This window comes from Dendrobates tinctorius, unplaced genomic scaffold (assembly GCF_039654945.1).
Source record: "Dendrobates tinctorius isolate UK_male_01 unplaced genomic scaffold, ASM3965494v1 ptg000071l, whole genome shotgun sequence".
In the NCBI taxonomy this organism is placed as follows: domain Eukaryota; kingdom Metazoa; phylum Chordata; class Amphibia; order Anura; family Dendrobatidae; genus Dendrobates; species Dendrobates tinctorius.
The window spans coordinates 15,304,664-15,319,832 of record NW_027361739.1 but is presented as its reverse complement, the minus strand read 5'-3'; the positions used below and the strand labels follow the sequence as shown (position 1 = coordinate 15,319,832).

At 47.9% G+C, this 15,169-nt stretch overlaps 1 protein-coding gene across 2 annotated transcripts in view; it reads left to right on the top strand.

The window, feature by feature from the left end:
- The first annotated feature begins 899 nt into the window (after nt 1–899).
- LOC141096058 (serine/threonine-protein phosphatase 4 regulatory subunit 1-like) overlaps nt 900–15,169 on the top strand; it is a 99,169-nt gene continuing 84,899 nt past the window's right edge. Inside the window, exons 1-2 of one of the 2 annotated variants that reach the window (XM_073582442.1) lie at nt 900–1,018; nt 14,637–14,681. In XM_073582442.1, coding sequence (XP_073438543.1) covers nt 1,012–1,018; nt 14,637–14,681 — 52 coding nt within the window. In that variant the 5' untranslated portion in view covers nt 900–1,011. Of the gene's footprint in view, nt 1,019–1,075; nt 1,231–14,636; nt 14,682–15,169 lie in introns of those variants that run through there. The other variant, XM_073582443.1, reaches the window with a different exon arrangement.

Sequence of the window (15,169 nt, the reverse complement as noted above, 5' to 3'; positions counted from 1 at the left end):
GAAGAATGATAGGGTGCTACGCCAGATGACCTGGCCTCCACAGACACCAGACCTGAACCCAATCGAGATGGTTTGGGGTGAGCTGGACCGCAGAGTGAAGGCAAAAGGGCCAACAAGTGCTAAGCATCTCTGGGAACTCCTTCAAGACTGTTGGAAGACCATTTCCGGTGACTACCTCTTGAAGCTCATCAAGAGAATGCCAAGAGTGTGCAAAGCAGTAATCAAAGCAAAAGGTGGCTACTTTGAAGAATCTAGAATATAAGACATACAGTATTTTCACACTTTTTTGTTAATTATATAATTCCACATGTAATTCATAGTTTTGATGCCTTCAGAGTGAATCTACAATTTTCATAGTCATGAAAATAAAGAAAACCCTTTGAATGAGACGGTGTGTCCAAACTTTTGGTCTGTACTGTATATATATATTTTGGGGATTATTTTGTTTTAAAACGATGTGTACAGTTTTTTTTACAATGGTATTTTAACATGAGATTTAACAGAGAGAGCTGCTGTATGTAAAAGCTCATGTTAAAATTGCATACGGATTGCACATGCATATCATACGTATGTTCCGTGGAAAAATCGCAAGGAAATTGCATGACACTTGCATAGCACTCGACCATTTTTTTCGGTACGGAAATCGGACGTTTTTTTTTTCCTCGCAAATGGGTATGAGCCCTAAGGCACCATTTTTACTCCAGAAAAAAAGGCGCAATGATAAATGAGCACCACAGTATTCATCTCCAACTCTTGGGCGACTACAATCCTCAGCACTACCTGTCATAACAACTCTTGAAATGCTCTAGGTCTGGTCAGAGGTCTCCCAGTACTGCCGTAAAGCGCGTCTTATAGCCCAAGAGAGAGCGGGGGCGCGCACGCCCCTAGATTCCTCGTGTGCGCGTCCACCTGATGACGTTTCTGAGGCGCGCGTGCGCGCGCCGCTGGCTGCGGAGATACTGAGTGCGAGCCTCGGGGGCGCGCTTCCGTCCTCCCGGCTCAGCCCTCAAGATGGCCGGTAAGTCTGGGGTAGGGGGCAGATGGGTCTACGCGGGGTATTACCTGGGATGGGAGGTGTCAGCCTGTGACGGCGCGCAGGAGGGGCGGTGCAGGCAGAGGCCAGTGTGCGGCGCCCTCCTCCCCCCATGTTATCTCTGCAGGGAGCGTGCAGCCATTGTTATTGGTGCTGCTGGGTCCTATGTAATGTGCAGGTGATGTCCCCCGTGCCAGGTGAGGCCGCCAGAGGGCGTTATCCTTCACCTGGTTAATGTGTGCGCCTATATAGCATATATATATGTAGCCAGCTACTCCTCCCATCATGGTACCGGTACTACGCCTCCCATCATGGTGCCTATACTACTCCTCCCATCATGGTGCCTATACTACTCCTCCCATCATGGTGCCTATACTACTCCTCCCATCATGGTGCCTATACTACTCCTCCCATCATGGTGCCTATACTACTCCCATCATGGTGGCTATACTACTCCTCCCATCATGGTGGCTATACCACTCCTCCCGTCATGGTGCCTATACTACTCCTCCCGTCATGGTGCCTATACTACTCCTCCCGTCATGGTGCCTATACTACTCCTCCCGTCATGGTGCCTATACTACTCCTCCCGTCATGGTGCCTATACTACTCCCGTCATGGTGCCTATACTACTCCTCCCGTCATGGTGCCTATACCACTCCTCCCATCATGGTGCCTATACTACTCCTCCCATCATGGTGCCTATACTACTCCTCCCATCATGGTGCCTATACTACTCCTCCCATCATGGTGCCTATACTACTCCTCCCATCATGGTGCCTATACTACTCCCATCATGGTGGCTATACTACTCCTCCCATCATGGTGGCTATACCACTCCTCCCGTCATGGTGCCTATACTACTCCTCCCGTCATGGTGCCTATACTACTCCCGTCATGGTGCCTATACTACTCTCGTCATGGTGCCTATACTACTCCTCCCGTCATGGTGCCTATACTACTCCTCCCGTCATGGTGCCTATACTACTCCTCCCGTCATGGTGCCTATACTACTCCCGTCATGGTGCCTATACTACTCCTCCCGTCATGGTGCCTATACCACTCCTCCCATCATGGTGCTTATACTACTCCTCCCGTCATGGTGCCTATACTACTCCTCCCGTCATGGTGCCTACACTACTCCTCCCGTCATGGTGCCTACACTACTCCTCCCATCATGGTGCCTATACTACTCCTCCCGTCATGGTGCCTATACTACTCCTCCCGTCATGGTGCCTATACTACTCCCGTCATGGTGCCTATACTACTCCTCTCGCCATGGTGCCTATACCACTCCTCCCATCATGGTGCCTATACTACTCCTCCCATCATGGTGCCTATACTACTCCCATCATGGTGCCTATACTACTACTCCCATCATGGTGGCTATACCACTCCTCCCATCATGGTGCCTATACTACTCCTCCCATCATGGTGGCTATACCACTCCTCCCATCATGGTGCCTATACTATTCCTCTCGCCATGGTGCCTATACTACTCCTCCCATCATGGTGCCTATACTACTCCTCCCATCATGGTGGCTATACCACTCCTCCCATCATGGTGCCTATACTACTCCTTTCGTCATGGTGCCTATGCTACTCCTCCCGTCATGGTGCCTATACTACTCCTCCCATCATGGTGCCTATACTACTCCCGTCATGGTGCCTATACTACTCCTCCCATCATGGTGCCTATACTATTCCTCTCGCCATGGTGCCTATACTACTCCCATCATGGTGCCTATACTACTCCTCCCATCATGGTGCCTATACTACTCCTCCCATCATGGTGCCTATACTACTCCTCCCATCATGGTGGCTATACCACTCCTCCCATCATGGTGCCTATACTACTCCTCTCGCCATGGTGCCTATACTATTCCTCCCGTCATGGTGCCTATACTACTCCTCCCATCATGGTGCCTATACCACTCCTCTCGTCATGGTGCCTATACTACTCCCATCATGGTGCCTATACTACTCCTCCCGTCATGGTGCCTATACTACTCCTCCCGTCATGGTGCCTATACTACTCCTCCCGTCATGGTGCCTATACCACTCCCATCTTGGTGCCTATACTACTCCTCCCATCATGGTGCCTATACTACTCCTCCCGTCATGGTGCCTATACTACTCCTCCCATCATGGTGCCTATACTACTCCTCCCATCATGGTGCCTATACTACTCCTCTCGCCATGGTCCCTATACTACTCCTCCCATCATGGTGCCTATACTACTCCTCCCATCATGGTGCCTATACTACTCCTCCCATCATGGTGGCTATACCACTCCTCCCATCATGGTGCCTATACTACTCCTCTCGCCATGGTGCCTATACTACTCCCGTCATGGTGCCTATACTACTCCTCCCATCATGGTGCCTATACCACTCCTCTCATCATGGTGCCTATACTACTCCCATCATGGTGCCTATACTACTGCTCCCGTCATGGTGCCTATACTCCTCCTCCCATCATGGTGCCTATACTACTCCTCCCATCATGGTGCCTATACTACTCCTCCCATCATGGTGGCTATACCACTCCTCCCATCATGGTGCTTATACTACTCCTCCCGTCATGGTGCCTTTACTACTCCTCCCATCATGGTGCCTATACTACTCCTCCCATCATGGTGCCTATACTACTCCTCCCATCATAGTGGCTATACCACTCCTCCCATCATGGTGCCTATACTACTCCTCTCGCCATGGTGCCTATACTACTCCCATCATGGTGCCTATACTACTCCTCCTCCCGTCATGGTGCCTATACTCCTCCCATCATGGTGCCTATACTACTCCTCCCGTCATGGTGCCTATACTACTCCTCCCGTCATGGTGCCTATACTACTCCCGTCATGGTGCCTATACTACTCCTCTCGCCATGGTGCCTATACCACTCCTCCCATCATGGTGCCTATACTACTCCTCCCATCATGGTGCCTATACTACTCCCATCATGGTGCCTATACTACTACTCCCATCATGGTGGCTATACCACTCCTCCCATCATGGTGCCTATACTACTCCTCCCATCATGATGGCTATACCACTCCTCCCATCATGGTGCCTATACTATTCCTCTCGCCATGGTGCCTATACTACTCCTCCCATCATGGTGCCTATACTACTCCCATCATGGTGGCTATACCACTCCTCCCATCATGGTGCCTATACTACTCCTTTCGTCATGGTGCCTATGCTACTCCTCCCGTCATGGTGCCTATACTACTCCTCCCATCATGGTGCCTATACTACTCCCGTCATGGTGCCTATACTACTCCTCCCATCATGGTGCCTATACTACTCCTCCCATCATGGTGCCTATACTATTCCTCTCGCCATGGTGCCTATACTACTCCTCCCATCATGGTGCCTATACTACTCCTCCCATCATGGTGCCTATACTACTCCTCCCATCATGGTGCCTATACTACTCCTCCCATCATGGTGGCTATACCACTCCTCCCATCATGGTGCCTATACTACTCCTCTCGCCATGGTGCCTATACTATTCCTCCCGTCATGGTGCCTATACTACTCCTCCCATCATGGTGCCTATACCACTCCTCTCGTCATGGTGCCTATACTACTCCCATCATGGTGCCTATACTACTCCTCCCGTCATGGTGCCTATACTACTCCTCCCGTCATGGTGCCTATACTACTCCTCCCGTCATGGTGCCTATACCACTCCCATCTTGGTGCCTATACTACTCCTCCCATCATGGTGCCTATACTACTCCTCCCGTCATGGTGCCTATACTACTCCTCCCATCATGGTGCCTATACTACTCCTCCCATCATGGTGCCTATACTACTCCTCTCGCCATGGTCCCTATACTACTCCTCCCATCATGGTGCCTATACTACTCCTCCCATCATGGTGCCTATACTACTCCTCCCATCATGGTGGCTATACCACTCCTCCCATCATGGTGCCTATACTACTCCTCTCGCCATGGTGCCTATACTACTCCCGTCATGGTGCCTATACTACTCCTCCCATCATGGTGCCTATACCACTCCTCTCGTCATGGTGCCTATACTACTCCCATCATGGTGCCTATACTACTGCTCCCGTCATGGTGCCTATACTCCTCCTCCCATCATGGTGCCTATACTACTCCTCCCATCATGGTGCCTATACTACTCCTCCCATCATGGTGGCTGTACCACTCCTCCCATCATGGTGCTTATACTACTCCTCCCGTCATGGTGCCTTTACTACTCCTCCCATCATGGTGCCTATACTACTCCTCCCATCATGGTGCCTATACTACTCCTCCCATCATAGTGGCTATACCACTCCTCCCATCATGGTGCCTATACTACTCCTCTCGCCATGGTGCCTATACTACTCCCATCATGGTGCCTATACTACTCCCGTCATGGTGCCTATACTCCTCCCATCATGGTGGCTATACCACTCCTCCCATCATGGTGCCTATACTACTCCTTTCATCATGGTGCCTATGCTACTCCTCCCGTCATGGTGCCTATACTACTCCTCCCGTCATGGTGCCTATACTATTCCTCCCGTCATGGTACCTATACTGCTCCTCCCGTCATGGTGCCTATACCACTCCTCCCATCTTGGTGCCTATACTACTCCTCCCATCATGGTGCCTATACTACTCCTCCCGTCATGGTGCCTATACTACTCCTCCCATCATGGTGCCTATACTACTCCTCTCGCCATGGTGCCTATACTACTCCTCCCATCATGGTGCCTATACTACTCCTCCCGTCATGGTACCTATACTACTCCTCCCATCATGGTGCCTATACCACTCCTCCCATCTTGGTGCCTATACTACTCCTCCCATCATGGTGCCTATACTACTCCTCCCGTCATGGTGCCTATACTACTCCTCCCATCATGGTGCCTATACTACTCCTCTCGTCATGGTGCCTATACTATTCCTCCCGTCATGGTACCTATACTACTCCTCCCGTCATGGTGCCTATACCACTCCTCCCATCTTGGTGCCTATACTACTCCTCCCATCATGGTGCCTATACTACTCCTCCCGTCATGGTGCCTATACTACTCCTCCCATCATGGTGCCTATACTACTACTCTCGCCATGGTGCCTATACTACTCCTCCCATCATGGTGCCTATACTACTCCTCCCATCATGGTGCCTATACTACTCCTCCCATCATGGTGCCTATACTACTCCTCCCATCATGGTGGCTATACCACTCCTCCCATCATGGTGCCTATACTACTCCTCTCGCCATGGTGCCTATACTACTCCCGTCATGGTGCCTATACTACTCCTCCCATCATGGTGCCTATACTACTCCTCTCGTCATGGTGCCTATACTACTCCTCCCATCATGGTGCCCATACTACTCCTCCCATCATGGTGCCTATACCACTCCTCCCATCATGGTACCGGTACTACTCCTCCCATCATGGTGCCTATACTACTCTGTTATGATGAGTCACCGAAGGAGGAAAAAACAAAATACCAGCTAAGTCCAGAAAAACCAGAGAGGTTGGCAGCTATCGGATTGCAGACCCCTGAACCTATCCACAACAACTAGCAGTAGCCGTGGGGGGTTCCTACGGTGCCCTAGACCCCTCGATCACAGCCGGAGAACTACATAGCCTAAAGACAGAAAGGGGAAAAACTAAACTGCCCCAGAGCAGACCCCAAAGCAATAGGCAGCCCCCAACATATAATGACGGTGAAGCAAGATGAAAACACTAACACAGATAGAAAGATAGGGTGAGCAAATGATGGGGCCCAAGCTAACTACATAGGACAGGATAGGAAAGCTGCTGTCTGCCATCCGCAAAAACCCTATCAAAATGAGCCGACTGATAGGAAAAACAGGCCCTGAAGTCGCTAGGCTTCAAAAGACTATATCAGCACTCAGGTATATTCTGAAGACAGAGCAAAAGATCAACAGATCAAAGACAAAAATGGAATTCAGCTCACCCCCGGCCGGGGATGGCAGAACTCCCAAAAAACAAGGCAAAACAAAAACAAAACTGAAGATTACAAAGCAGAGCAGAAAAACTTAGCTTTGAGATGCAGGAATCAGACTGGTCTCCAAGAATCCAGCAGGAAAATCACCAGCCAGGAAGAAGGGCGTCGGCAGCCTTATATCCAGTCCTCAATTCCAGCCACCCAGTCATTATCTAGCTGCCCAGGTGTTTGGTAATCAGCCTCACTACCTTCCTTCACCAGAGGAGGGAGTTCATCAGACCTCAATGGTGAAGGGAAAAATGAACTCACAACAGTACCTCCCCCTTGAGGAGGGGTCACCGAACCCTCATCCATGCCACCAGGGCGATCCGGGTGAGCCCGATGAAAGGCACGCACCAATCTTTCGGCATGAATATCAGAGGCAGAGACCCAGGAATTATCCTCCTTACCATAACCCTTCCACTTAACCAAATACTGGAGTCTCCGTCTAGCCAGACGGGACTCCAGTATCTTCTCTACCTCATATTCCATGTTACCTTCAACCAATATAGGGTCAGGAGGTGCCACCACAGGAACTACTGGTTCAACAAACCTCTTCAACAAGGACTTATGAAACACATTATGAATTTTAAATGTGACAGGAAGAGCCAACCGAAAAGAGACCGGATTAATAATCTCCAAAATCTTGTAAGGTCCAATATATCTAGGCTTAAACTTAGGAGAAGCCACCTTCATAGCGATATTTTTTGATGACAACCAAACCATGTCACCCACCTTAAACTGGGGACCAACGGTCCTACGCTGGTTGGAAAACCGCTGGGCCTTTTCCTGGGAGAGAGACAACTTATCCACTACTTGGTCCCAGATTTGGTGCATTCTCTCCACCACAGTGTCAACACCTGGGCAGGCAGAAGGCTCCACCTGCCCTGAAGAAAATCGAGGGTGAAAACCAAAGTTACAAAAAAAGGTGACATCAAAGTGGCAGAACTAGCTCTATTATTTAAAGCAAATTCGGCCAAGGGCAAAAATGAAACCCAATCATCCTGATCGGCAGAAATAAAACATCTCAAATACGACTCCAAAGTCTGGTTTGTTCTCTCCGTCTGCCCATTGGTCTGAGGGTGAAACGCAGAGGAGAAGGACAACTGAATTCCCAGCTTGGAACAGAAAGTCCTCCAAAATCTAGACACAAACTGAACTCCTCTGTCAGATACAATGTTCTCAGGAATCCCGTGCAAGCGAACCACCTGTTGCAAAAACAAGGGCACCAACTCAGAGGAAGATGGCAACTTAGGGAGTGGTACAAGAAGGACCATCTTAGAGAATCTATCACAAATCACCCAAATAACAGTCATTCTCTGAGAGACAGGCATATCAGAGATAAAATCCATTGAAATATGGGTCCATGGCCTCCTGGGCACCGGCAAAGGCATCAACAAGCCACTAGAGCGAGAACAAGGTTTAGACCGGGAGCAAGTCCCACAGGACTGCACAAAATTCCTGACATCATGAGACAAGGCGGGCCACCAAAAAGACCGACTCACCAGATCTCTAGTACCAAAAATACCTGGATGACCAGCCAATGCAGAGCAATGAACTTCAGACATCACTCTCTTCCTCCACTGGTCAGGAACATACAACTTTCCACTGGGACAACGCTCAGGTTTGTCCTCCTGAAACTCTTCCAGAGCACGTCTCAAATCGGGCGAGATGGCAGAAAGAACTACCCCCTCGCCTAAGATGGTAGCAGGCTTAGTCACAACAGGAGAATCAGCAAGGAAACTCCTAGAGAGGGCGTCAGCCTTGACATTCTTAGTGCCCGGAAGAAAAGAGACCACAAAATCAAAACGTGTGAAAAACAAGGCCCACCTAGCCTGTCTAGGATTCAAGCGCTTGGCCGACTCCAGGTAAATCAAATTCTTGTGGTCAGTAAGGACCACAACTTGGTGTTTGGCTCCCTCCAACCAATGTCTCCACTCCTCAAATGCCCATTTCATGGCCAACAGTTCCCGATTCCCCACATCATAGTTACGTTCGGATGGGGAGAACTTTCGGGAAAAGAAAGCACAAGGATTCATTTTAGATGTCACAGGATCTTTTTGGGACAACACCGCTCCTGCACCAATCTCAGAAGCGTCCACCTCCACCTGAAACGGGAGTGAGACATCAGGTTGCCGCAAAACCGGAGCAGAAGTGAATCTTCGCTTCAGCTCCTGAAAGGAAGAAACAGCCTCCGGAGACCAATTCAGCAAATCAGCCCCCTTCCTAGTCAAATCCGTCAATGGCTTGGCAATACCAGAAAAATTAGCTATAAATTTCCGATAAAAATTAGCAAAACCCAAAAACTTCTGGAGGGCCTTCAAAGAAGTGGGCTGAACCCAATCATAAATGGCCTGTACCTTGGCCGGGTCCATTTCAATAATTGACGGAGACAAAATAAATCCCAAAAATGAAATCCTCTGTACCCCAAAAATGCATTTCGATCCCTTGACATACAGGGAATTCTCCCTCAAAATCCGGAACACAGTCCGAACATGTTCCAAATGAGAGTCCCAATTCTTGGAGAAGATCAAAATATCATCCAGTTAGATAATCCAAAATTTATCCACAAAGTCTCGAAATATATCGTTCATGAAGCACTGGAAGACAGAAGGGGCATTAGTGAGCCCAAAAGGCATCACCAGGTACTGAAAATGTCCCTCCGGAGTATTAAACGCCATCTTCCATTCATCCCCATGCTTAATGCGAATAAGATTATACGCCCCCCTGAGGTCAAGCTTGGTAAACCAGCAAGCACCTTTAACTCTGGAGAATAGATCAGAAATCAGGGGTAACGGATACTGATATTTAACAGTAATTTTGTTGAGGGCACGATAGTCAATACAAAGCCTTAATGAACCATCCTTTTTAGCCACGAAAAAACCCCCAGCACCTAAGGGTGAAGAGGATGGTCTAATATGACCCTTCTCCAATGCCTCCTTAATATAGGATCGCATAGCCTCGTGCTCGGGTACAGATAAATTGAAAAGCCGACCCTTGGGGAATTTACACCCCGGGTTCAGCTCAATTGCACAGTCATAACTCCTATGAGGAGGCAAAGACGCAGACTCATTCTCACTAAATACATCATAAAAGTCAGCCAAATAGTCAGGAACATCATGCGACTGGGGAGAGGTGGAGAAAACAGCGTCACTAAGGGCACACCGACAACCCCAACTCACCACAGACACAGATTTCCAATCCAGAACTGGATTATGGATTTGCAACCAGGGAAACCCAAGAACAATGGTATCATGCAAATTATGCAACACCAAAAATCTGCAATTTTCTTGATGGTCTGGGGCGACCCGCATTACCACCTGGGTCCAAAACTGAGGTTTATTCTTCGCCAAAGGAGTAGCATCAATACCCCTCAAAGGGATAGGCGTCCGCAGAGGTGTCATAGGAAATCCACAACGTTTAGCAAAATCCAAGTCCTCAGGTTCAGAGCTGCTCCTGAATCCACAAAAGCCTTGGCGGAAAATGTGGACAGGGAGCAGATCAGAGTAATTGCCAGAAGAAACTTAGGTTGAACACCACCCACAGAAAACGTGTGTGCACAACGTTTCTCTCGTTTAGGGCAGACAGAAATAATATGCGAGGCATCTCCACAAAAAAAACACAGCTTATTACGCCTTCTGAACTCCTGACGTTGCGCCCTAGACAAAACTCTATCACATTGCATAGGTTCAGACATTTGTTCAACAGGTGGCAACATCTCTCATGTAGTTTTGCGTTCACGTATACGCCGATCCACCTGAATGGCTAATGACATAGAATCGTCAAGGCCAGAGGGAACAGGAAATCCCACCATAGTATCTTTTATAGTTTCTGACAAACCCTTCCGAAAGAGGGCTGCCAAGGCACCATCATTCCAGGTAGTAAGGACCGCCCACTTTCGGAATTTTTGACAGTACAACTCTGCCGAATCCCGACCCTGGCTTAATGCCAACAGGGTCTTTTCAGCCTGATCAATAGCATTAGGTTCATCATACAATAACCCCAAGGCTTGAAAAAATGCGTTCACATTATTCAGAATAGGATCATCAGGTTTCAAAGAAAATGCCCAATCCTGGGGATCGCCGCGCAGCAAAGAGATGACAATTTTAACCTGCTGCGCGGAGTTCCCCGATGAGTTAGGCTTCAAGGCAAAAAATAATTTACAATTATTCTTGAAATTCAAGAATTTAGACCGATCCCCAAAAAACACATCAGGAGTGGGAATCTTTGGTTCAGCAGCATGTGAATGAGCAAGATAGGCGGAAATTCCCCGCACTTCAGCAGAGAGCTGCTCCACACGATCAGACAATTGCTTCATCTCCATTGAGAGAAAAATTCCCCCTACGGCCTTAGAGATATAGAGGAAAAAATATGCACACACACAAAAAGAAAAAATTCTGACACTTTTTTTTTCCTTATTTATTTATTTTTTTTTTACAATTCTCTCCTGCTATTGAGTACCGTAGGATCTGCGGTATGGCTGGTGATTCTGTTATGATGAGTCACCGAAGGAGGAAAAAACAAAATACCAGCTAAGTCCAGAAAAAACAGAGAGGTTGGCAGCTATCGGATTGCAGACCCCTGAACCTATCCACAACAACTAGCAGTAGCCGTAGGGGGTTCCTACGGTGCCCTAGACCCCTCGATCACAGCCGGAGAACTACATAGCCTAAAGACAGAAAGGGGAAAAACTAAACTGCCCCAGAGCAGACCCCAAAGCAATAGGCAGCCCCCAACATATAATGACGGTGAAGCAAGATGAAAACACTAACACAGATAGAAAGATAGGGTGAGCAAATGATGGGGGGCCCAAGCTAACTACATAGGACAGGATAGGAAAGCTGCTGTCTGCCATCCGCAAAAACCCTATCAAAATGAGCCAACCGACTGATAGGTAAAACAGGCCCTGAAGTCGCTAGGCTTCAAAAGACTATATCAGCACTCAGGTATATTCTGAAGACAGAGCAAAAGATCAACAGATCAAAGACAAAAATGGAATTCAGCTCACCCCCGGCCGGGGATGGCAGAACTCCCAAAAAACAAGGCAAAACAAAAACAAAACTGAAGATTACAAAGCAGAGCAGAAAAACTTAGCTTGGAGATGCAGGAATCAGACTGGTCTCCAAGAATCCAGCAGGAAAATCACCAGCCAGGAAGAAGGGCGTCGGCAGCCTTATATCCAGTCCTCAATTCCAGCCACCCAGTCATTATCTAGTTGCCCAGGTGTTTGGTAATCAGCCTCACTACCTTCCTTCACCAGAGGAGGGAGTTCATCAGACCTCAATGGTGAAGGGAAAAATGAACTCACAACACTACTCCTCCCATCATGGTGCCTATACTACTCCTCCCATCATGGTACCGGTACTACTCCTCCCATCATGGTACCGGTACTACTCCTCCCATCATGGTGCCTATAATACTACTCCTCCCGTCATGGTGCCTATACTACTCTCGTCATGGTACAGGTACTACTCCTCTCATCATGGTGCCGGTACTACTCCCCCTTCCGTCACCTTCTGCTTGTCATTCACGCATTGCACATTTTTGTGCCAAAAATTGCCATTGCACAAATATTCCTAATTTTGGCTACGCCCCTCTGCACATCAGCGGTCCAGAGCAACATTAAAGATGGCCGCCGTCATTTCCACCATTTTTCTGACCCTTATGGCCGTAGTGAAACAGTTTTTAATTTTTTTTTTGTCAATCCCTTTTCATTTTCCCACCCCTTCCCCTTAGAGTCAGCACTCCTGTATTTTTCTGCCCAGACACCCTTTTGTGGTCGTTGTGTGCGGGACAGGTTGTAGTTGTGAAGGACACCATTCGCTTTACCACATAATGGAATGAAAACGGGGAAAAATATATTCCAATTGAGGTGAAAAATTTTTTTGGGGGTGTGTCATGTCGGGTAACAGTGACCTGATGGCTTGACTGTCCGGGTCAGTACGATTACAGCGATCCTAGACTTGTCCACTGTGTATATGTGTGTGTGTGTGTATATATGTATATATCTACAAGGAGTTTGTATGTTCTCCCTGTGTTTGCCTGGGTTTCCTCCGGGTTCTCCGGGTTCCTCCCACACGCCAAAGACATAGTGATAGGGAATGTACAGGGTGGGCCATGTATATGGATACACCTAAATAAAATGGGAATGGTTGGTGATATCACCTTCCTGTTTGTGGCACAGTAGTATATGGGAGGGGGAAACTTTTCAAGATGGGCAGTGGCTATGGCGGCCATTTTGAAGTCGGCCATTTTGGATCAATTACACCTCTCATACTCTGCTTTAGACAGGATCTATGCATTTTGCAGAGTATACTGTTGTCGCATCACTACTCCATTGGTACAATCTGCAAATAAAATGAGAGGGGGAGTGTTACCTGACTTTTTTTATTTATTTATTTTTATTAAGAACCAAACAATTCTATTCACGTCGCGATTCACCTTCAGGATAGGAGGAAATGGGACAGTGGCCATGGATGTGCTCTATTCACACATTAGACTCTGGCTCCCAGTTGTTGGACCTTTTTAGGGATTTTATCACTTTTCCTGTGGATAGGAGGATCATTAAATCACAGGATCATTCGGCCGATTTCATCCTCTGTGAGAGTTGCAGCAAAAATTATCCGTCAGCCGCTTACCTCCACGCAGAACATCCAGCATCATGTATTATTTGGCAGATGCTCTCACCGGGTGTCTTTATACACATTAGGACAAGAATTAAAATATCCTTTAACACCTAATGTAATTAAAGCACTTCGCTATTTAGAAAAGCGAAATGTACAGAATAGAAATATGGTCACCGTAAGGCTGTGTTCACACTTTGCGTTTCTGCTGCGGGTTTTTTTTTTTCCAGCATGCAAAACTTGCTTACTTAGCTGTAAAGAAGCTGCTTTACTGTGTTTGTTTTACTGTATTTTTGTTGTCTCCTGGGCATACTGATAAAAGTTTAGTGCCCCCCAAAAACCTGATGCAACAGCACCAAAACCTGATACCTGCGGGTTTTGCTGCGTCTTTTGCACTTACCCATTACTTTCCATGGGTGAAGAAACGCTGAAAGACGTGACATGCTGCAGTTTGCCAAAACGCATCAATTTTCCAAATCGGTCAGGAAAAAAAAAACAATGTGTGTGATTGAGATTTCTGAAATATCATGGCTTTTGCTGGTACTGTAAAATGCAGCTTAAAATTTGCGCAAAAAAGCAGCAAAAACGCAGCGTGTGAACATAGACTCTTCTTACTCCCCCATGCGCATGAACAAACGACTCGGTCGAGCGTTCATGTGTTCTCTATGGGGAGTGCAGAGTAAGGCTTCTGATTGCAATTTTTAAGCACTTCACCTGTATCTCATTTGTCAGGAGAGTCGGGCGGCCCCCAAGCACATTATATACATGCTGAATTCAGAGACCTTTCCATCTGCCACACAGTTTGTCGCCTTGTTTTTCAGCTGTGCAGCGGTAAGGAGTCTGCCTCCAGCTGCTGTGAACTACAACTCCCAGCATGAGGTTGTAGCTTCAGAGCAACTGGGGAGTCACAGGTTGGAGGCTGACTCGATTTTCACAATTCTGGGCAGCTTTAACCTAGTTGTATTGACTTCGTGTTCTTCTTATTCTTAGGGATCCCACTGTATTTTGTGGACCTGCAAGACGACCTGGATGACTGTGAGTGTTCGCCGGCATCTGCACTTCCTCCTTCATGTACTCCTCGCTTCCTGTGTCCTCTCGCCCCATTACACATCATGCGCAGCGTGATCATCTCGGGGACAAGTTGGGAGGGTTAACTCTCAATGACGTCTTATGCCTTCTGTAATGCCACAGAACATCATCTGGGATGGGGCCTCATATTGGTAGTATTGGATCATCCCAAATCCTACTGACCTGCAGGTCCCTGAGCTCTGATAGTCATTGCAAAGAGTATCTGTGGAAGACTCTCCTCTATAGACAGCCTACTGGCATCATGTAGTGTTTCATTCCTTCACAGTGAAAAGGGTTTTATTCCAGAAACCACACAACCCCTGTCTACAAGTTGTATCTGATGTTGCAGTTCAGTTTCACCCAGTTCAGGACAAGGCCATTTTGCCCCGTTCCTGACCAGGCACATTTTTGGGTCTTTTTCGTATCAGTGGTCTTAGCAGCTGTAACATTGTTTT